At 44.3% G+C, this 22,446-nt stretch overlaps 3 protein-coding genes and 1 long non-coding RNA gene across 9 annotated transcripts; 3 read left to right on the top strand and 1 right to left on the bottom strand.

The window, feature by feature from the left end:
- The first annotated feature begins 1,766 nt into the window (after positions 1-1,766).
- rab10 (RAB10, member RAS oncogene family) lies at positions 1,767-9,508 on the top strand. Its single transcript, XM_029142180.3, has 6 exons — positions 1,767-2,485; positions 6,468-6,528; positions 7,438-7,576; positions 7,683-7,772; positions 8,176-8,277; positions 8,440-9,508. The coding sequence occupies exons 1-6, from the start codon at positions 2,359-2,361 to the stop codon at positions 8,524-8,526; spliced, it is 606 nt and encodes a 201-aa protein (XP_028998013.1). The 5' UTR covers positions 1,767-2,358; the 3' UTR covers positions 8,527-9,508.
- On the bottom strand, positions 3,758-22,170 carry LOC114850178 (uncharacterized). Of its 2 annotated transcripts, XR_008693895.1 has the most exons (4): positions 21,923-22,170; positions 20,827-21,029; positions 4,659-5,047; positions 3,758-4,215 (listed from the first exon to the last, which is right to left on the bottom strand). It is a non-coding gene; the product is annotated as an uncharacterized LOC114850178 (long non-coding RNA). The 2 variants fall into 2 exon arrangements; XR_003784779.3 differs by having other exon boundaries at positions 3,758-5,047.
- On the top strand, positions 12,945-14,927 carry LOC114850176 (uncharacterized). The gene is made up of 7 exons (XM_055506497.1): positions 12,945-13,201; positions 13,327-13,635; positions 13,721-13,981; positions 14,070-14,120; positions 14,230-14,546; positions 14,629-14,651; positions 14,813-14,927. Exons 1-5 carry the CDS (start codon positions 13,144-13,146, stop codon positions 14,493-14,495), a joined length of 945 nt encoding a protein of 314 aa, XP_055362472.1. The 5' UTR covers positions 12,945-13,143; the 3' UTR covers positions 14,496-14,546; positions 14,629-14,651; positions 14,813-14,927.
- On the top strand, positions 15,556-20,444 carry LOC114850174 (uncharacterized). 5 transcript variants are annotated; one of them, XR_008693894.1, is made up of 13 exons: positions 15,556-15,687; positions 15,813-16,127; positions 16,218-16,478; positions 16,567-16,617; positions 16,727-17,043; positions 17,126-17,148; positions 17,310-18,184; positions 18,319-18,633; positions 18,724-18,984; positions 19,073-19,123; positions 19,457-19,552; positions 19,635-19,657; positions 19,819-20,432. XR_008693894.1 is itself a non-coding variant. In XM_055506496.1 (13 exons), exons 7-13 carry the CDS (start codon positions 18,127-18,129, stop codon positions 19,891-19,893), a joined length of 891 nt encoding a protein of 296 aa, XP_055362471.1. In that variant the 5' UTR covers positions 15,556-15,687; positions 15,813-16,127; positions 16,218-16,478; positions 16,567-16,617; positions 16,727-17,043; positions 17,126-17,148; positions 17,310-18,126; the 3' UTR covers positions 19,894-20,444. The 5 variants fall into 5 exon arrangements, 1 of the variants encoding a protein (XP_055362471.1); XM_055506496.1 differs by having other exon boundaries at positions 18,307-18,633; positions 19,819-20,444; XR_008693891.1 differs by having other exon boundaries at positions 19,329-19,552; positions 19,635-20,433.
- Positions 22,171-22,446: the final 276 nt, after the last annotated feature.

The following is a 22,446-nucleotide window of genomic DNA, read 5'->3' on the forward strand; positions in this document are numbered from 1 at the left end:
CAGGACCTGAACGTGAGCAGCTGGTTCCAGGTGTAATGTAGGAAGTGACGCTGTGGGAGTTTCTGGCTGACTCCATAGAAAAGTACCAACTTTTTTAAATAGGTTACCTCGGTTAGATGATGTGATAGTGTTCCTGTTGTGTAAATGACTGTTGATCTAGGCCACGAAGGGGAAAGGCCCAGTTAGAACGTTACACTGACTGTGGGAGTACACACAGGTAGCTTCATAATGTCTAAGGTCCCACTTTGCTGAAATCTCGGTTTTATGTAAATTAGTTGTATGTGTACAAAAACAGTCCCCTTCACTCACATGCTTGTGTTGTCACCTTGTATGAGTCATTTCCAGGAAAGTAAACATCAGCAAATGGCACTAGACTTGTGGCACGTGGGGTCAGGTGATGTAAAAGCAGAATGCCAGAGATGTTTGACTGTTAAACCAAAGTGAATAATTCTGTAAACGAGAGACATATCTGTTTTAGTCACCCTGAATAGCAGCACTAAGATGTTTAGCATAACAATAGATCTAGTGATGAATATAAAATTATATCTACTACATTATTACAAAAGATTGGTTTAAGCTGTATTGCTTCTCTAAAACTACACAGTGTTATGAGTATTATTAGTACTAGTAATAAAGAGGCCTCTGATAAGAAGCAAAAACTGAAAAGATGTATGAATTTAAAAACTCCCCTTGTGGACAATATCGATTTTAACTTGAAGTTTTGTTTACCTTAAAACATGTGTACATGTTTCATCACTTTTCCTTTTGCTGAAATACCCATGGGAGGAAATGAAAATGGTTAATATAAATAAAATGACAAGAATTGGGAACACATAGGTGACACCCCAGCATTTCTTTCGAAGCCACAATAAGGATTTGATTTGTGAGATAGGTTAGTAACAGGAGGCTAAATTCAGCCCCACTTTAATGTCATACTTTCAGTGTGGTTTATTACATTTGTTTTTGTAAAGATGGGGGAAACCTGTCTTTAAAGTGGAAATATTTCTTTTCCTCTGCTTGTTATAACTCATCACATTTATATTTATTGGGGAAACCCCGATATAAATAAGTCTGGCAATTTTATACAAAGCAACCAAGTATAAATAAAAAACTATACATATTAAAGGAAATATCTCCCAGATATAATTATATTATTTATTTTGTCCGGCGCTAATTGGTCTTTTTAATTTGCAAACAACTTTTTTAGTTTGCTTCAAGCCCGTACTTGGCAGTAGGAAGCAGGCATACTCAGCATTCCTCAGCAGCGTCCGAGTCAAACTACTCAAAGAGGCGGAAGAAGGAAGGAGGAATACAAATACAGTTGTGTACAGTTATTACATGATTTTGGAGGTTGCGTGTCGTTCAGTTCACAAAGGAAAGGATGTGGGAAACGCCCGTAACAAGCGATCAAGTCCTATATGACATCATATGGCCTAACTCACGGCTTGGAAAGCTGCCGCATCAAATGCCAGCTTGTCATGAAAACCGAAAACACACCCCGGCTGAAATGAGATCTGCATGAAACAGGCCGCCATGTTGGATCATTTGAAACAGGTCAAACGCTAAAATGAAGGCTGTTTTGATCCAAAATGTCCGCCCAACTGACGTAGTAGCATTTACCGCTACAGTCCATTTAACACACGCCTTTTCACCCTCTTTATGTGTTCAAGAGTAGCCAATCGCATTGTGGAGTGTAGTTGAGTGACAGCAGGCCTTATCAATCAGAGGAGCGGAACTTGACAGAAGAGGCGGGGAATGGGCGTGCCTGTGGGCCTAGGGTGTCGCCGTGGTGGCTCCCATTCGAAGGCGACGGCGGTCGTCTATATTTCGGCTCTAATCTGTCCAGAAAAAGGCGAAATACCTCCTAAGGGACAGTTTATTTGGGCCACTTCAACGTTGAGATTTCTCCAAATTCGTCTCGGTCGGGCTCGCGCTAGGGCTCTGGAATGACGGGGTGTGCCGAGAATTTGAATTAGCTCGCCGTTAGTTTGAAGAAAGAGTGAGTCGGGGTTGAGAGAGAGAGAGGAGCCATTTTGTCCCGACTGTGCGGGAGAAAAGAGAGTGGAAAATAGGAATCATACGGAGAGCGAGCCTATTTTTGCTTTTGTTCTCATGCTGTAAGCGGGAAAGAGACGGGCTCGGGACATAGAACCTCACGGAGACGTCAACGGACACGTTTTTGGGTGGTATTTAGCCAACTAGCTCGCCAAGCTAATCAACAAATCCCAGATTGTTAACTGTTAGCAGTCGAGGGGAGCGGACGGTTGGTCGGGTTGGCTGAAGGACTGGCTGTAGACTCCACATAGGCGTGCTAGGCTCACTTTTGTATCGGTTCTCGTTAGCACAAGTTGTTTCCCGATGGCGAAGAAGACGTACGACTTGCTGTTCAAGCTGCTGCTGATCGGAGACTCGGGCGTGGGGAAGACCTGTGTGCTGTTTCGCTTCTCTGACGACGCTTTCAACACAACCTTCATCTCCACCATAGGTAAGAAGCCCGGGGGACGCAGACCCTGGGCGCTGCACAGGTGTTTGTGCTTACGTTGGACGTGGACAGCTCGCCTGACGCGTCCCTGCAGCTGGAAACGATCCGCGGGACGTATTTGGTGGCCAGTGTGCCCCCAGCATGGATTGGCTGTCTGGGCCTGCACAGGCTAGCTGGGCGCCTTGCATTAGCCTCTGTGTGCAGCATCTCGACCACCTGGCGTCTATTTAGGTGGCTCTGACCCAAATAATGAAACCGGTTACCGCTGCAGTTTTGCTGGCCTGAAATGGCAGCTATGTGTTTTTAGGTCCTAGATGAATGTCTGTCATGTCAGTTGGCCCAGTGGCTAGTCAGCTAACCAGGCTAATCGCAGCACCGGGCCTTGGTTGCTTATACAGCATTACACCCATTTTTCTCATGTAAACGCGTTTGTACATCTCGTCATCGATCGATAGGAACGTATAGACTTGTGATGACCCACAACTTGAGCATCACAATACAGGCGTGTATTGCTCTGCGAACTGCTCAGTTACTAGCAGCAAAATGTTTTCAAAATAGTAGTAGTCTTAATGTATCTCTACATATACAATGCATTTTATTACCTTACTCATGTTACTACATGACACAAACGTTTAAGCATTTTGAGTTGTGCTGCCTTCCTTCAATATGTTTCTTAATTAAGCACTATTAAAACGGCCACTTAAGCTTGTGGGAGGTTTGAAGGGTATTTTCTGCTTCTTATTGGTGATTCATATGCAAAATCTAATATAGTAAAAAGTTGTCTTGATTCATTTTGAAGTACCAAGTACTTGGTAACATAGCTTTCATATTGGCATCATCAGCTTTTCTCTCTCTGTCTTGTAAGCAAGTGTCAAACACTGTTCATATGAGTCATGTGTCAAACTATGTTGAATCATGCTCGGTCCAAGTGAAGGCTCCACTTACTCCTGTTGCTTAAGATCAGTCCTAAGTAATAATGTAACATTAGATATGTTTTTCTGAAGCAAGTTGAAAGCATTATATTCTTGATCTCTGGGTGGAGCTTTGCTTTAAAATCTATGGGCTGCCAACTCTTGAGTGTGTGTCTGTGAACATACAACCATAATGGGTAGCGGTGTTCCCCATGACATCCAGTATAATTTCGACTTGATGAGGTACTGTCCTAAGTTATTGCTCTGTAGCCTAATCCAAGCTTCATGTAATTCATTTGTTAAAGCCATTCTGTCAGTAGGCTGTGATGATTGAGACTCTGAGGAGGAGTGTGTTAGAGAAGTATTTCAGCAGTCAGGCAGGAACCAATAGTGACCTTTGCCCCCTGCAGGGGCGCTTTTCCTGCCAGATTGTCCAGTAGCATGATACATTTGCAGAAACAGAACATTTTATTCCTTCCTTCAGCTATTACACAATGACTGTGATGTGCTTAAGCCCACTAAAGTACTTGTGTGGGCATATATTATATACATGCTCTTATTTTGCCAAATTGGTCTGAAATACTAAGTAAACAATGAGCTGAATTTAATGTTATTTAAAATATGCAGCTGACAGAAACAAGGATGAGCTGTCTTGCTGTAACATAGTTTACGTTTAGCTCACCGGCTGGTCTCGTTACTCTTTATTATTTATATTTAGTCAGGAGCAACTGAATTTATATGGTTTGAATGTGAAGATGCTTCGTTTCCCTTAAAGCAGTGGAACACAGTTGTCATCTACTCTCAAGCTCCTCTTGTTTTAGTCTGTATATAAAACAAAGCATCACACAGAATTAAGCAGTGAGAAGTCATATATATGTAGGACATAATACAGTATGGATCTTTTGTTAAGCAGCTAAATGTGTAAATGTTCTAAAGTCGAGTGTCTGCTATTGCTCAGTTGTGGACCTAACTGCCTGTTAGGGAAATAAATACCTCCTACGTCTAAAAGCTGCATTCTTGTTTGTTTTTTTGTGCAACACATTGTTTAGTGTAGTGTACGTAATTGCTGGTTTCACCTCTCTTTGGTGTAGTGCTGCTGAACAGATTATACTATAAAGTATTACAGTGGTGCAGCAGAGAACAAATGGACACTATTATTGTGTTGCTGTTACAATGTAAAAGATATTCATATGTGCCACTGACATTAGAATCCTAACCAAGTTTGGAAGGAACCAACAGAACCATGTGTGAAACTATACTCATACCTTTGGAGACGCTGATGTGCAGCTGCTTCCTAAAATACCCCCACTGGAAACCCCCCCTTAGTTCATCACGCACTCATCCTCATTTCCACTCAGTGTCCATCTAGCTGCTGCTCTTCTTTGCATCCAAGACATTATGCATATTAAAATCTCTGAATATTCATCTTTTTCCACAACACATCATCAATTTTGCATGGAAACTGGCAAACGGCTATAGTGAAACTCACAGTGATGGTTTCACAAGGATGAGGAAGAAAACTGGCCACTAAGCTCCAGTTGGGCGTTTAGCTGTGATGGCTCATTGGTCCAGTGTGGCGTGCCCATTTTGCCAGTGACTAGTTGAACGTCCTGGTATTACACAATCCACACAGCTTGACAGCTTGCCAGTGCACCTTACCAGAGGAAAGAAGTGATTCAGTGAGTGTTTCCACACCTCAGCAGGAACACACAAATACGTCATGTCTGCTGATCCTGATTTTGAGAGCTTAACTTTTGGAGATGACAGTCAGGAAAACTCAGTATGTCTCCAGCGGGTAATGCGACCTAATGACTGCTTATGTTTGAGGTAAACCTTGGTGTAAACAAACGGTTCCAAACAAACAATCTGCTAAGTCTCCATCGTTCCCACTGTTTCTTCTGAGCAACTACGTCTTTATTTCCCTCCCTCCCTCTGGGTGTGCATACTTTTTGGTGAGTCACACTTTGGCAGCTGGTTCCTTAATTATTCTTTGGCCCTGCCCCACCTAGAGCACAGCTGTTTCTTGTACTCGCTAACAAAACCACAGTTCTTGACCAGAGCACAACTGACAACTTTGCATTAAAGAGTGAATCACCCATTTTAAGCATCCACCTCAGAACTGATCTAGTTATAATAATCATACAGTCATGGTATTATCGGCCTACTTGTCACTGATTTAAATGTTTTTGCTCTTTACAATTATTGCTTTAAGTTAAAGTAATGTAACCTCATGCATTGCTTACATTTATTATACAGTTAAAACATTTCTAGGTTCCAGTGTATCTAATAGTTAATCTGCAGCTTTTCTTTGTCCTAAGTTGTCAACGTTTTTTTTTTTCAATGAGGTAAATGATTCTTCAAGAAGAGCGCTATCAAACTGATCAGTATTTGTTATGATTTTTAGCTTCTGGTGTTTGCAACTGTAATATGTACAAAAGGCTACAAAAACAAGGACTCACCGTCTGGCAGTTAATTAATCCAGTGTTGTCAGACACTACCACCAGCGTGTTTTGTAAATTATAGTTTTCCTTTGGCAGAACCTAATCCTAAATTTGACTGGATAGTGGGATTTTAACCAGGGTATGTGCACAATCCTGAATTATTTGGCTGGTTTAGTTTTTAAGTGCTTTTTGAAGTAGCACCGAAGCTGCTGCAGCAATTCTGTCCTAATTCTAAAGAAGTCCTCACCACCTGATAAATGAATTCAGTGAAATGTCCAATAAATGTGGCAAAATTCCAAAATGTTCACACCGGATTTGAAAAAGTTAAAAAACATGCCCACACTTGGGAAAACTGCTCTCCCACCACAGCCCACTGCATTACGGAGCTCTGAAACCCTCATAACCCTTTAACCTAGTATAAGTATCATTGTTAGCCGGCTGTCAATGCCACAGCTGTCTGCTGATAGGCCTGTGGCCTGGCCATGACACTGCAGAGTAAGGAAGACTTAAAGCTATTGTCTCTCAGACAGAAGGCATCGTCTTCACACTTTCCATCTTTTCTGCTCCTAAATATCTTGTCTAACATGTAAAGTAAAACGTTGTTAATATTGATTTAAACTTCTTGTATTGCAGGAATAGACTTCAAGATTAAAACAGTTGAATTACAAGGAAAGAAGATCAAACTACAGATCTGGTGAGTGAAACTTGTTGTTGATTTGCGTTTGCATTCTCTCTTCTTGAGAACCACACTTATCTTGGTTGAAACAATGCTGCATTGCTGTGTTCTGTGTTGTTACCTCACCATAAAACATCTGTCTGACATTATTCTCACAAGCCCAAAGGACATGGAACAGGAAATGGTCATCAGTCCATCTGAAATTCTTCTAGAAAGTCATGTTTTTCATTTTAATGCATTACTTTTTTACTTTACAAAACTGTGAGATGCAAGCCATAAGAGTTTAATCATTTAGTGTTATCTAGAAAACTGAGACACCTGCTCTGCCACTCCCACTATTGTGAGAAAGCACAGAATGGAAACCAAATCACCTGATATGAAAGGCATGGAGAGTATTATACACACAGCAGATAGACTGAAGAGAAGGTATTATTTACGTAAATGTTCTAAGCAATACCAGCTCTAAGCTTAATATTTGAGTTTTGAGGTGTTTGTCAATTAAACTACAGTTAATATTCTGAGTTCTTAAATTACCAGTCTGTGATGTCAATCTTAGTCAATCTCAAATCCTAAGTTAAAGGACATTAAAGGGGAACGTTATCCTCTCAAATGCAAAGAAATGTAACATTTTAAACTATTCAGAAGAAAGATTGATTTCAGTCAGTAAGATTTTTTTATTTCAACCCAAGAACATAAACTTTTCCTGTGTTTGGAAAATGTTATTGTGCAGGTGTATGCCCTGCAGACATGTTAGGGACATAGTTAGCCTGTGGTGTTTGTATCCAGATTCAACTTGACTTCTTCGACTTAGCAGGTTTCTCAAGTGGAGAACAGGTTTTTAAAATAATATTGTTCCTCAGTCTTAAAAAGAGATGTTAATGTTTTTGTACATTAAGATTAAGTATGATTTTCTGCTTGACTTTTCAGGGACACAGCAGGTCAAGAACGGTTCCACACCATCACCACCTCGTACTACAGAGGAGCCATGGGCATCATGCTGGTGTATGACATCACCAACGCCAAGAGCTTTGAAAACATCAGCAAGTGGCTTCGCAATATTGATGAGGTAAAACCCAAAATGCACAGCATCACCATGGGCGTGTATGCCACTTAAACAAGTGTATGAAAAGGTAATGGAATAATCCATTCTTGGTTTTTAAAATTTATTTCAGCATGCAAACGAGGACGTCGAGAGAATGCTGCTAGGCAACAAGTGTGACATGGAGGACAAAAGGGTCGTACAAAAAACCAAGGGGGAACAGGTGAGATGGTGCGGTCCACTGCAGCTACGCTCAGTTGCCTTATGTGCTGATTGGCTGGTTTATTGGTGCTGCTAGTTTGGGGCTCGCTGTAAATTCCTGCGCCTAATCACATTTAAGTTGCACATTTTTACTTTAGCAGCAGGTCACACAAAGAACAGGTTATCATCTCCATTTTTCCTAAAGGCTGGCTGAAAGTTTGAAAACAAGAAATAACGAGAGACAGTAATGAGTGACACATCATGTGTATAATGTATTTTCTGACATTTAGCCACATCCACTTCCACAGTATATATATGTTCGACCCTGAAACACCTGATCTTTCTCTGAACAACAACTGAGGCCCAAAGCTCCCTAAATCAGAGCATCGCCCTCATTGTATTTCAATCTGATGTCTCTTCTACAGATTGCGAGGGAGCACGGCATTAGGTTTTTTGAGACGAGTGCTAAGGCCAACATCAACATCGAGAAGGCTTTCCTCACATTAGCAGAAGACATCCTCAGAAAGGTGCGTGCTCACTAAGTTATGGTGTGTTTAGGAACTAGAAATAATGATTGTTTGGTCATAAGTAAATGAAGTACCACAGCGTAGAAAGGCTGTGTTGCAGAGAAAAGCCTCAGGTTAGTGACAGTTTCACTGATACCTAACACACTGTTCTCTATTGGTCAGACGCCCGTAAAAGAGCCCAACAGTGAAAATGTCGACATCAGCAGTGGAGGCGGAGTCACAGGCTGGAAGAGCAAGTGCTGCAGTTGAACAACTCCTCGGTTTCACTTACACTAACACACACAAGGACACACACTTCTCTCACACTGTCTCTCTCTCTAACTGCTAACTCAAACTCTTTCACCCTCTAACCTGTCTCATGAGTTTTCTTGCACACTGACACTGTCTCTTTATCAGAATAAAACAATAAACCACTTCACTCGTCTAACCCCTCTTCCTCCTCCTTTACCCCTCCCAACCCTCCATGTTTTCCCACTCTTTACCTGATGATCATTTTTATTTCTGATAAAAAAAAGCGAAATCCAGTCACGTTTCTTGTCATTTGTTTTAGAACTTGTATGAAAACATGATCTCATATTTTTAATATTTCCTTTGCCTGAGCTGACCTGGTTAAAACCCTCATCCCTGCCTCCCCCTCCTTTAACCCCCTTCCTCACTCCTCCCACAGTGTCACCTTCAGTCGGAGGAAATCAAGAATAAAATCAAAGAAAAAAGACAAATGTAGGATTAACATTTTGTACACTTGGTGAGGTTTCTGTTGCCTAGCTGTATTTGGTCATTTACAATTTGTTACCAAGCGACAGAGGCGTGGCTAGCTCCTTTTGTATGTGGGGGTTTAATTTTGTCCTGTGCCTTATATGGAAGACAGGGGCGGGGCTGCGTGGTGGGCGGAGCCACATCCACCCAGTTATATTACAGTTTAATAATCTGTCGGTTCAGGCTCTCATCACTAAGACGCTGAACCGAAGCAGAAACGTTTGAATTTCTCCTCCAGCCAAGAGAACGGCATTATACAGTATGTCCTGTTTATTTTTGTCTGTTTGATTTATTTGACTTTTTTCCACATTATTTCTTTTCTTCTTCCAGCATGCAGATTTCTTTGGGTTACTAACTTTTCTGTAACGTTGTGTAATGTTTGCCACTGGTTAACTGTGGGCGGGAGGTACAGAAGTTCTCTTTGGAAATTCAAACAATTTTGCAGATCCATTAAAAAATAAGCTTGTTTAAGTTACTTTGTTTGTCCTCAATCCTGTGTAGTTTGATGTCTCCAGACTTTTCAAGCTCACATCACAGGCCTCAGAGCTGTGTTAAAGGTCCATGTGAAACGCAAACAACAGAGAAGGAAGTAACTTAAAGTTGCAGCTTGTAAACGTGGACATTAAAGCTAAATGACTGACTAGGGAATTTAACATGAATTACATTTCAAACAAATTTTGTGTCAAACAGTTTAGATGAGTAGCTAACACAAGTGACCGTCCTTGTATCTATTACAGCTCTCTGACACAGGACAAGTTCAAGGATATGGTCAAAAGATGACAACGTTTATGTGGTCGTCTGAACAAACGTTTGATGTAATCATTCGTTTTTCCAATACAAATACCCCTACATTTTAGCAGTGCATTTCGCAGCTAGACTCTTGGTGACGGCATTCTTAGTTATACCTAAATAATACACCTCATAAAGCATCATTTCACCGTAATCTAGACTGGTAGAGCAACACCTAATTTCCGGAACATTAAAAAAAGTAGGAAACTAATATCAAGGATACTCGATTTGAAAAGATCAGTCGAACAAAATGAGCAAATATCAAATACTTTTACTGTATAGTTTTGGAGTAATACATAAATAAAATATTGTACTGTACATTAAATGGACATCAATAGCTGAACTTTGACCTTTAATAACTCCTGTTCCTCAAATTGGTACATCACCATTCCTTCATAGTTCTACCCAAGTGCATATTTTTCTATGATATTTTAGTATTAGCGGCCTGGTAGCTCAGTTGGTAGCGTGTCGACCTCGGAAGGCAAGAGCGCCGCTCATGTGGCAGCTCACTGCTCCCACAAGGGGGATGGGTCAAATGCAGAGAATGAATTTCCCCACTGTGGGACTATTAAGGGTTAATTTCTTTCTTCCTCTTAATTCTATTAATATTAGAGTAATATTACAATACCATCCACACCATATGACCTACTAGTTCAAAATCTGCTCCAAAATGTGTGTTTACATCTCATTCACAAGGCACAACCATATTTATGACGATATAGTCATGTTGTTTCAATAATATTTTAGTAATATTGTAAAATTAACACCAAAATATTATTGAAAAATATGCAATATGACTATATAATCTAGCCACAGGGGTTGGAAGCCAGTGGCTTCTGTGCCAGTCCCAAGCCTGGATCAATAGAGAGGGTTGCGTTATGAAGGGTATCCGGCTTAAAACCTGCCAATAACAACCATGCAAATCATCCATAAAAATTTTATATCGGATCGGTTGAGGCCCAGGTTAACAATGACCACCACCGGTGGTGTTAACCTACAGCTGCCGGTGGAAACTGGACTACTGTTGGTTGAAGAAGGACAGAAGGCAGAAGGGTTTGTGGACAGAGAGAGAAGAAAGGCAGGAGCCTAGATCTGAGAATAGGGCCTCTCCCTTGATGAGGAAAGAGGGTAGTGGTTGGAACAGTCTTTTAATGAACATGTTGGTGAGGGGAACAGAGGTGATGAGGAGGTGATGGGCAGGTTTGGTGTAAAGGAAAGGAACCTAGAAGGACAGATGGTGGTGGACTTTGCTAAGAAGATGGAAATGGCTGTAGTCACTTACTTCCAGAAGAGAGAGGAACACAGAGTGACATACAAGAGTGGAGGTAGGAGCACGCAGGTGGACTACATCCGATGTAGATGAGGTCATTTGAGGGAGGTTAGTGACTGCAAAGTGGTGGTAGGAGAGAGTAGCCAGACAGCACCGCATGATGGTGTTTGGGATGACTCTGGTGGACAGGAAGAAGAAGAGAGGGAAGACAGAATAGAAGACCAAATGCTGGAAGCTAAATGATAAAGAAACCTGTGAGAAATTCAGGCAGAAGCTGAGACAGGCTCTGGGTGGTCAGGAAAAGCTTCCAGATGAATGAACTACAGCAGAGGTTATGAGGGAAACTGGTAGGAAAGTGCTAGATGTGTCATCTGAATGGAGGAAAGAAGATAAAGACACTTGGTGGTGGAATGAGGAAATACAGGACTGCATCCAGAGGAAGAGGTTGGTAAAAGGAAGTGGGATGAAGAAAGAACTGAGGAAAGAAGACAGGAGTACAAGGAAGCTCAGAGTGAAGAGAGAGGTGGCAAAGGCCAAACAGAAAGCTTACGATGAGCTGTATGACAGGTTAGACAGAAGGACTTGTACAGACTAGCCAGAGAGAGAGGCAGAGATGGGAAGAACAGATAATGGTGATTAAAGACATTGATGGAAAGGTGCTAACTACCCAGGAGACAGTGCAGAGAAGATGGAAGGAGGATTCTGAGGAGCTGATAAGACTACAGTCTACAGAGGAACAGAGCTGATGAGCCACACAATGAAGCTGTGGGTAAGAGTAAAGGAAGCCAGGCTCAGGAAGAAGGTGGAGATTTGTGAGCATCAGTATGGTTTCATGCCCCGTAAGAGCTCCGCTGATGCCATGAGGTGAAGAAGGTGCAGGAGTTCAAGTACTTGGGCTCAACAGTTCAGTGTGATGGGGAGTGTTGAAAAGAGGTGAAGAGGAGAGTGCAGGCGGGTTGGAGCAGGTGAAGGAACGTGTCAGGAGTGTTGTGTGACAGAAGAGTGTCAGCAAGACTCAAATAAAGGTTTAGAAGACAGTGGTGAGAGCAGCTGTGCTCAGTGGGTTAGAGACGGTAGCAGTGAGAGAGAGACAAGAGGCAGAGATGGAGTTTGGACAGAATCAGGAGAGGACTCCCTGCGGCGCTGAGCAAGGCAGCGAGCTCCAGCTGTTCCTCTGCAGCTGCTCCGCGTCCGTCACGGGTCTGTTTGAGCTCAGTGTCGATGCTTCCACAGGTTCACGGTGATGAAGACGATGGTGAAGGTTCATCGACGTATGAAAACGCCGGAGACTCGTCTGCTTCAGTCTGAGCAACGACGGCATCAACTCACCACGCGCATTCATCCTGCTGCTGCGTCTGAGTCTCTGTTCTGTTGTTAAACCATAAATAAAGCATCAGACGTTTATTAGGAGTGGCTTCATTTCTACGTCGTCAGAACACGGCACAGTGAGCAGATGTTGGTCACAGCTGGACTCTGCTGAGTTTCTCCGTGTGAACAGCTGCTGCTGCTTCTTTGCAGGTCGCTCCGTTGGAGACATGTGTTCCCTCTGTTCTCCAGCAGGAGGCGATCACGTCACCACGTGAACGAGCAGCAGAGACCAGACGCTGATCTCAGACCAGCTCAGGTTGATCGGAGGTGAAGGCAGCAGGCCTCACGTCTCTGTCTCAGAGTAACAGTCGCTGTGAGGAAGTAACACTGATGCTTCAGGCTGATAGAGACGCTCAGCGACGTGTTTCTGACTAAGGCTCAAACCCACTTCAGAGCCAGAACGAGCAGCAACAGCTGTTCCTATCAAACGCGTGTGTGGGTCCGATCACAATGTGACGTGACTCAGTTTGGTTTGAGTCTTTAATGAAGTCTGTTCTATCACATCAGCTCAGACTGAACCTCACATCCACCTCTGACCACATGTGATGGAGGAGTCCGAAAACCGACAGGATGTGTCTTCATCTGAGAGATGGAGGCGACCATGAGGAAGTGAGACCTGACTAAGCATAAACCACATCAGTGCTGAAGAGGCTCCAGTTTCCAGCAGCAGAGACGGAGGCACCATGGTTGGACACACATGGATCCACAGCTTGTTAATAGTGACAGGGCTTCAGTTCACAGGTAAGAACACGGACCAACGACACACACGTCACAGAAGCCACGCAGCAAAAGCTTCAGAAGAAGACGATCAGTGAGATGATGTGTGGTTCTGCTCTCATTGTTGCTTCACTCAAACATTTTCTCAGGAGCTGCTTTGATCAGACGTGGACACGACGTCTCTTTCCCTTGTAACAATCTGATCCCTGATCAGAGTCAGTGTGACGCCACCGTCTGGATCTACAGTGTCTCAGGATCAGCATCAGTGGAGCTGGTTACACATGGGGAGATTAAAGAAAACGATGCATCTAAATCCAACAGACTGAGTTTAACAGAGAACTGTTCTCTGGTCATAAAGCAGGTCACAGATCAGGATGCTGGTCGTTACACCTGCAGACAGTTTAAATCAGGACGACAACAAGGTGTAGATGCTGCTGTTGACTTGTCTGTTGTTACCTGTGAGTATTTGCATCATCATGTTTTCATCTCAGTCTTTGACTGAAGAATTAAATATGATGCTGAAGCTAATGTTGCTTCCACCAGTGACTCAACATGAACACGATAATAAGGTGACGTTAAACTGCCGCGTGTTGACAAGAAGGTGGAAGACCTGCAGAGCAATGTGGCTGTTTGAGGATAAAGACCTGGAAAAGACTTCAATAAAGTCATCAGAGTCTCTCTGTGACGCTGTTGTTACTTTTAGTAGAAGTTCCTTCTATTCATCGCGGTCCATTACTTCATTCAAGTGTGAAGTGAGAGATGATCACAATCATCAAAGCTCCACCTTCAACCTTCAGCCTCCGAGTGAGAATATTTTCAGCTGATGAAAGATTATTATTGTTTTTGAGACAGTTCGTGAAGAAATGTTTCTTGTGTTTCAACATTTCTGCAGATGCAGCAACAGCAGCGACTGAATCCTCCGTTCTAAGCAGCACAGCAGCAGGTGAAGAACGTTGTGAAGTGATGAACACTGATTTTCTGCAGATGATGAGAATGAGGTGGTTTCTGACCTGTGTCTGAGAATGAAACCTTGTGTCTGATTGTTTCCTCAGGTGACGACAAACCACCAGCAACAGGCGCTGAATCATGGTTTCATGCTCTCCCTCTCTCTCTCCCTCTTGCTCGCCCTCTGCTCCTGCCTCTCTCAGACACATCTGTCCCAGTGGTGCTTCCCTCCAGCTGTGCTGTCTGTGGCTCTGACTCAGCTTTAACCTGCTCTTGGCTCCAGCCTGCACCAGTGAAACCAGCCGAGCTCAGCTGTTTGTGTTGGTCTCAGGTGGAGGTCTGTGGAGGAACGTCGTGGTCTCGGTGGCTGTAACGTCTCTGGTGGTGGTGGTGGTCACAGTCCACGTGTGGACCAGAGCTGAAGGTAAAACGTTTTCCTGCCGACAGAAGCTTCAGCGTTTGTGCGTTGGCTGTTTGTGCTGAAGTCGACTCTTTTGTCTTCGTAGGGAACAAAGGGACGGATCAAGCAGTGAGTATGAAGCTGCTCTTTGTTCAGATGAGCTGCTGCCCGTGGGGTTGTGGGTCCGAGTCCCTGCGGCGCTGAGCAAGGCAGCGAGCTCCAGCTGTTCCTCTGCAGCTGCTTCGTGTCCGTCACTGTTCTGTTTAAGCTCAGTGTCGATGCTTCCACAGGTTCACGGTGATGAAGACGATGGTGAAGGTGCAGCGACGTATGAAAACGCCAGAGACTCGTCTGCTTCAGTCTGAGCAACGACGGCATCAACTCACCACGCGCATTCATCCTGCTGCTGCGTCTGAGTCTCTGTTCTGTTGTTAAACCATAAATAAAGCATCAGACTTTATTAGGAGTGGCTTCATTTCTACGTCGTCAGAACACGGCACAGTGAGCAGATGTTGGTCACAGCTGGACTCTGCTGAGTTTCTCCGTGTGAACAGCTGCTGCTGCTTCTTTGCAGGTCGCTCCGTTGGAGACATGTGTTCCCTCTGTTCTCCAGCAGGAGGCGATCACGTCACCACGTGAACGAGCAGCAGAGACCAGACGCTGATCTCAGACCAGCTCAGGTTGATCGGAGGTGAAGGCAGCAGGCCTCACGTCTCTGTCTCAGAGTAACAGTCGCTGTGAGGAAGTAACACTGATGCTTCAGGCTGATAGAGACGCTCAGCGACGTGTTTCTGACTAAGGCTCAAACCCACTTCAGAGCCAGAACGAGCAGAAACAGCTGTTCCTATCAAACGCGTGTGTGGGTCCGATCACAATGTGACGTGACTCAGTTTGGTTTGAGTCTTTACTGAAGCCTGTTCCATCACATCAGCTCAGACTGAACCTCACATCCACCTCTGACCACATGTGATGGAGGAGTCCGAAAACCGACAGGATGTGTCTTCATCTGAGAGATGGAGGCGACCATGAGGAAGTGAGACCTGACTAAGCATAAACCACATCAGTGCTGAAGAGGCTCCAGTTTCCAGCAGCAGAGACGGAGGCACCATGGTTGGACACACATGGATCCACAGCTTGTTAATAGTGACAGGGCTTCAGTTCACAGGTAAGAACACGGACCAACGACACACACGTCACAGAAGCCACGCAGCAAAAGCTTCAGAAGAAGACGATCAGTGAGATGATGTGTGGTTCTGCTCTCATTGTTGCTTCACTCAAACATTTTCTCAGGAGCTTCTTTGATCAGACGTGGAGACGACGTCTCTTTCCCTTGTAACTATCTGATCCCTGATCAGAGTCAGTGTAGCGCCACCGTCTGGATCTACACTGGCTCAGGACCAGCAGCAGTGGAGCTGGTTACACATGGGAAGGTTAAAGAAAATGCTGCATCTAAATCCAACAGACTGAGTTTAACAGAGAACTGTTCTCTGGTCATAAAGCAGGTCACAGATCAGTATGCTGGTCGTTACACCTGCAGACAGTATAAAAAATCAGGAGAACAACAACAAAGTGAAGATGCTGAAGTTGACTTGTCTGTTGTTACCTGTGAGTATTTGCATCATCATGTTTTCATCTCAGTCTGTGACTGAAGCATTAAATATGAAGCTGAAGCTAATGTTGCTCTTGTTCCACCAGTGACTCATCATGAACACGATGATAAGGTGATGTTAAACTGCTCTGTGTGGATGAAAAGTCAGTGCAGACACACAGTAAAATGGCTGTTTGAGGATAAAGACCTGGAAAAGACTTCAATAAAGTCATCAGAGTCTCTCTGTGACGCTGCTGTTACTTTTAGTAGAAGTTCCTTCTATTCATCGCGGTCCATTACTTCATTCACGTGTGAAGTGAGAGATGATCACAATCATCAAAGCTCCACCTTCAACCTTCAGCCTCAGAGTGAGAGTATTTTCAGCTGATGAAGGTTTATTATTGTTTTTAAGACAGTTAGTGAAGAAGTGTTTCTTGTGTTTCAACATTTCTGCAGATGCAGCAACAGCAGCGACTGAATCCTCCGTTCTAAGCAGCACAGCAGCAGGTGAAGAACGTTGTGAAGTGATGAACACTGATTTTCTGCAGATGATGAGAATGAGGTGGTTTCTGACCTGTGTCTGAGAATGAAACCTTGTGTCTGATTGTTTCCTCAGGTGACGACAAACCACCAGCAACAGGCGCTGAATCATGGTTTCATGCTCTCCCTCTCTCTCTCCCTCTTGCTCGCCCTCTGCTCCTGCCTCTCTCAGACACATCTGTCCCAGTGGTGCTTCCCTCCAGCTGTGCTGTCTGTGGCTCTGACTCAGCTTTAACCTGCTCTTGGCTCCAGCCTGCACCAGTGAAACCAGCCGAGCTCAGCTGTTTGTGTTGGTCTCAGGTGGAGGTCTGTGGAGGAACGTCGTGGTCTCGGTGGCTGTAACGTCTCTGGTGGTGGTGGTGGTCACAGTCCACGTGTGGACCAGAGCTGAAGGTAAAACGTTTTCCTGCCGACAGAAGCTTCAGCGTTTGTGCGTTGGCTGTTTGTGCTGAAGTCGACTCTTTTGTCTTCGTAGGGAACAAAGGGACGGATCAAGCAGTGAGTATGAAGCTGCTCTTTGTTCAGATGAGCTGCTGCCCGTGGGGTTGTGGGTCCGAGTCCCTGCGGCGCTGAGCAAGGCAGCGAGCTCCAGCTGTTCCTCTGCAGCTGCTTCGTGTCCGTCACTGTTCTGTTTAAGCTCAGTGTCGATGCTTCCACAGGTTCACGGTGATGAAGACGATGGTGAAGGTGCAGCGACGTATGAAAACGCCAGAGACTCGTCTGCTTCAGTCTGAGCAACGACGGCATCAACTCACCACGCGCATTCATCCTGCTGCTGCGTCTGAGTCTCTGTTCTGTTGTTAAACCATAAATAAAGCATCAGACTTTATTAGGAGTGGCTTCATTTCTACGTCGTCAGAACACGGCACAGTGAGCAGATGTTGGTCACAGCTGGACTCTGCTGAGTTTCTCCGTGTGAACAGCTGCTGCTGCTTCTTTGCAGGTCGCTCCGTTGGAGACATGTGTTCCCTCTGTTCTCCAGCAGGAGGCGATCACGTCACCACGTGAACGAGCAGCAGAGACCAGACGCTGATCTCAGACCAGCTCAGGTTGATCGGAGGTGAAGGCAGCAGGCCTCACGTCTCTGTCTCAGAGTAACAGTCGCTGTGAGGAAGTAACACTGATGCTTCAGGCTGATAGAGACGCTCAGCGACGTGTTTCTGACTAAGGCTCAAACCCACTTCAGAGCCAGAACGAGCAGAAACAGCTGTTCCTATCAAACGCGTGTGTGGGTCCGATCACAATGTGACGTGACTCAGTTTGGTTTGAGTCTTTACTGAAGCCTGTTCCATCACATCAGCTCAGACTGAACCTCACATCCACCTCTGACCACATGTGATGGAGGAGTCCGAAAACCGACAGGATGTGTCTTCATCTGAGAGATGGAGGCGACCATGAGGAAGTGAGACCTGACTAAGCATAAACCACATCAGTGCTGAAGAGGCTCCAGTTTCCAGCAGCAGAGACGGAGGCACCATGGTTGGACACACATGGATCCACAGCTTGTTAATAGTGACAGGGCTTCAGTTCACAGGTAAGAACACGGACCTACGACACACACGTCACAGAAGCCACGCAGCAAAAGCTTCAGAAGAAGACGATCAGTGAGATGATGTGTGGTTCTGCTCTCATTGTTGCTTCACTCAAACATTTCAGGGATTTTCTCAGGAGCTTCTTTGATCAGACGTGGAGACGACGTCTCTTTCCCTTGTAACTATCTGATCCCTGATCAGAGTCAGTGTAGCGCCACCGTCTGGATCTACACTGGCTCAGGACCAGCAGCAGTGGAGCTGGTTACACATGGGAAGGTTAAAGAAAATGCTGCATCTAAATCCAACAGACTGAGTTTAACAGAGAACTGTTCTCTGGTCATAAAGCAGGTCACAGATCAGTATGCTGGTCGTTACACCTGCAGACAGTATAAAAAATCAGGAGAACAACAACAAAGTGAAGATGCTGAAGTTGACTTGTCTGTTGTTACCTGTGAGTATTTGCATCATCATGTTTTCATCTCAGTCTGTGACTGAAGCATTAAATATGAAGCTGAAGCTAATGTTGCTCTTGTTCCACCAGTGACTCATCATGAACACGATGATAAGGTGATGTTAAACTGCTCTGTGTGGATGAAAAGTCAGTGCAGACACACAGTAAAATGGCTGTTTGAGGATAAAGACCTGGAAAAGACTTCAATAAAGTCATCAGAGTCTCTCTGTGACGCTGCTGTTACTTTTAATAGAAGTTCCTTCTATTTATCGCAGTCCATTACTTCATTCACGTGTGAAGTGAGAGATGGTCACAATCATCAAAGCTCCACCTTCAACCTTCAGCCTCAAGGTGAGAATATTTTCAGCTGATGAAGGATTATTATTGTTTTTGAGACAGTTCGTGAAGAAATGTTTCTTGTGTTTCAACATTTCTGCAGATGCAGCAACAGCAGCGACTGAATCCTTCGTTCTAAGCAGCATAGCAGCAGGTGAACAATGTTGTGAAAAGATAAACACTGATTTGCTGCAGATGATGAGAATGAGGTGGTTTCTGACCTGTGTCTGAAAAAGAAACCTTGTGTCTGATTGTTTCCTCAGGTGACGACAAACCACCAGCAACAGGCGCTGAATCATGGTTTCATGCTCTCCCTCTCTCTCTCCCTCTCGCTCGCCCTCTGCTCCTGCCTCTCTCAGACACATCTGTCCCAGTGGTGCTTCCCTCCAGCTGTGCTGTCTGTGGCTCTGACTCAGCTTTAACCTGCTCTTGGCTCCAGCCTGCACCAGTGAAACCAGCTGAGCTCAGCTGTTTGTGTTGGTCTCAGGTGGAGGTCTGTGGAGGAACGTCGTGGTCTCGGTGGCTGTAACGTCTCTGGTGGTGGTGGTGGTGGTCACAGTCCACGTGTGGACCAGAGCTGAAGGTGAAACGTTTTCCTGCCGACAGAAGCTTCGGCGTTTGTGCGTTGGCTGTTTGTGCTGAAGTCGACTCTTTTGTCTTCGTAGGGAACAAAGGGACGGATCAAGCAGTGAGTATGAAGCTGCTCTTTGTTCAGATGAGCTGCTGCCCGTGGGGTTGTGGGTCCGAGTCCCTGCAGCGCTGAGCAAGGCAGCGAGCCCCAGCTGGTCCTCTGCAGCTGCTCCGTGTCCGTCACGGGTCTTTTTGAGCTCAGTGTCGATGCTTCCACAGGTTCACGATGATGAAGACGATGGTGAAGGTGAAGCGACGTATGAAACCGTCGGAGACTCGTCTGCTTCAGTCTGAGCAACGACGGCATCAACTCACCGCACGCATTCATTTATTACAAGTGGTTTCATTTCTACGTTGTCAAAACTCATCTGACTTTTTGCATTAAAATCCTTATGAATTTGGCCTGCTTGACTTTATCAAAACCATTTTTTTGCTGAGTTAATTTTCACCAATTGAAGGTTACACTTACACTATTTTTTCAACTTTTTGAGCCGGGCTGGGGGGACCCTTTAAGAAGCGGCTCCATTGTTTAGCTGTTGGCTCTAATCCATGCCGAGTTTTTCCACATCGAAATAACGATGGTGCAGAGCTGGAGGCCATACGTCCCATATGGGGACACGGGACATGGGAAACTTCCGATCTCTCTCTTTCGCTACAGGAAGAAGTTGGAGCATCTCCGGGAGAAAAACAACGTCTGTGATGTGGGGAGAGGACTGAAACACATTTCAGGACACTGAAGGCAGGCTGGAAATGGTCGCCAGGTCACAGGTGACTAAACCTGGGCTCCCTCTTCACACCTCTCCAGACCAGGAGTCTCCTCCCAGCTGCCGCTGTTTACACAGCGATGTGCAATAATCATGAACCTCATCCACCATCCATCTGCCACCCATAACTATGCTGTATGCCATGCTGTAGATATGCACAATAGTTTTCCAAACATAAAGTTTACTTTAGTTTTTGTGTAAAGTTTTTATTTAACTTACTGTTTTATTTTTCTTGTATATTCAAAACTGCTGTCTATTTTAATTTATCCTATTTTTGTCTGCTGTCTTCTATGTCTCTTTGCTGCTGTAAAACTTAAGAATTTTCCCATCTTGGGATTAATAAGATCTCATCTCATCGATTTGTTAATGTGTGGAATTGGCATCCCATCACTGTAATATGCAGCGCCTTCTCAGATTAGATCAACAGATCAATGTGTGTGCAGATGCTGTAAAACGAACTCACCTGCATCACATTGACCACAGGAATCTGGCAGAAGAGGAAGGTGGCTGTGCTTTAAAGACTCGGTCTCAGCTGCTACTGGCCAAACTTCAGCAGGAGGCAACGGGAAAGAAAGGAAATCAGACGGCAGTGATGCGTCTCCACAGCATAGAGGCACAAAACAAGCAGTACCACTGTGTGCTCCGGAGTCAGACGTCCCCGACAAGCTGGTCCAGAAAAAGAAGAAAACAGAGGAGTCAGGTTTGCCACGAAAGCACCAATCCATTGTCTTTTCACTTCTATCGTCATTTATATAGAAGTTACACATTTTGTATACACTCATGACCTTCGTGACCTTTTTTGCCACACTAATAAAAAAGGCTTTAAAATCATCATACATCAATTTTGTTTTCTTCACCAATATATGTGTACTTTTACTGTACAATTTAGCATTTATTAACATTTAAAAGTATCATGTCATACTGTAAAACTAATTAATAACTTGACTTTGGTGCATAATTCCAGGCCCAGACCACTTTCTCCCTATTATACTAGAAGTGTACTATTACCACACAAAGATATTTGTACTTTTACTGTATAGTTTAGGATTAAGTAGTATTTAAAAGCACAATGTCATACTGTAATACAGTCAACTTTGATGATTAATAACTTGATTTTGGTGCATTATTCCAGGCCCACTTTCTACTTGTTCTACTAGGAGTGTACTATTATCACACAAAGGTCCATAACTTCTTTAATTTGCTTTGTCTCCTTAAGACATTAATCCTAATATCGCCTCAGTTGCTGATTAGTGTCTCCGCTCCTCTAGGTAATCGCAATACTGTTACCGTAACTATCGCACGAATCGCGCACCTCTAAAATAGCGACGGCTCATTTGACCGCGGTGCTTAAACCGTGCGTTTCAGTTCCATTAAGAAGTTCTTTTCTGTGAACATGGAGGCTGGTACTGTAAGTGCGCAGCTTCGGTGACAGTTGGACAACCCACTGTAGCTCCAAACACCATATCGTTCAGTTGCCAGCAACAGACTTTCCAGCAGTAGTGTTTTTCAGAAGCCACTGGTACCGAACATAGTTGCTTCAATGGAAATGGCGGACAAACCGTTTTCAGCGCTAGGAGAGGCTGCTAGCACGGTGGTTGGCTACCTCTTCTCGCTATATTCAGCTTTTCGTCAAAGGTCCGTCTTGAAAAGTGGCGTGAGAAAGTATATCCGCAACAAAATCTATCCTTTTGTTCCTTCAGTCGTCGTGGGTTAAAAAAACACAACGATATCTGTTTGTAGCTAAGGGATCTCTGGGTCAAGTTTAGACATTTTGCAAAGTGCCGCCTTTCAGGGTCTCACGAGCGCTTATCCAATCATCCAATCATATGTCGCGTCCAGCTGGTCTTTGTGTTGCAGACTCGAGATCTGATTGGCTGTCGTACCTCACTGTCCGTCCACTTCGTGGCTTCCAGGAGTCTTCGGAAGTATGATTGGATAATAATATACAAATCTGGAAGCAGCGCAACCACGTTATTCATTGTTCGTATTATTTTTCATATATTTAATAAGAATATTATTTAAGCAGAACAACAGTTCAACCCACTACGGTCATCAGAAATATTTTTAAAATTAACCCTTAGTA

Source organism: Betta splendens, chromosome 24, assembly GCF_900634795.4.
Source record: "Betta splendens chromosome 24, fBetSpl5.4, whole genome shotgun sequence".
NCBI lineage: Eukaryota > Metazoa > Chordata > Actinopteri > Anabantiformes > Osphronemidae > Betta > Betta splendens.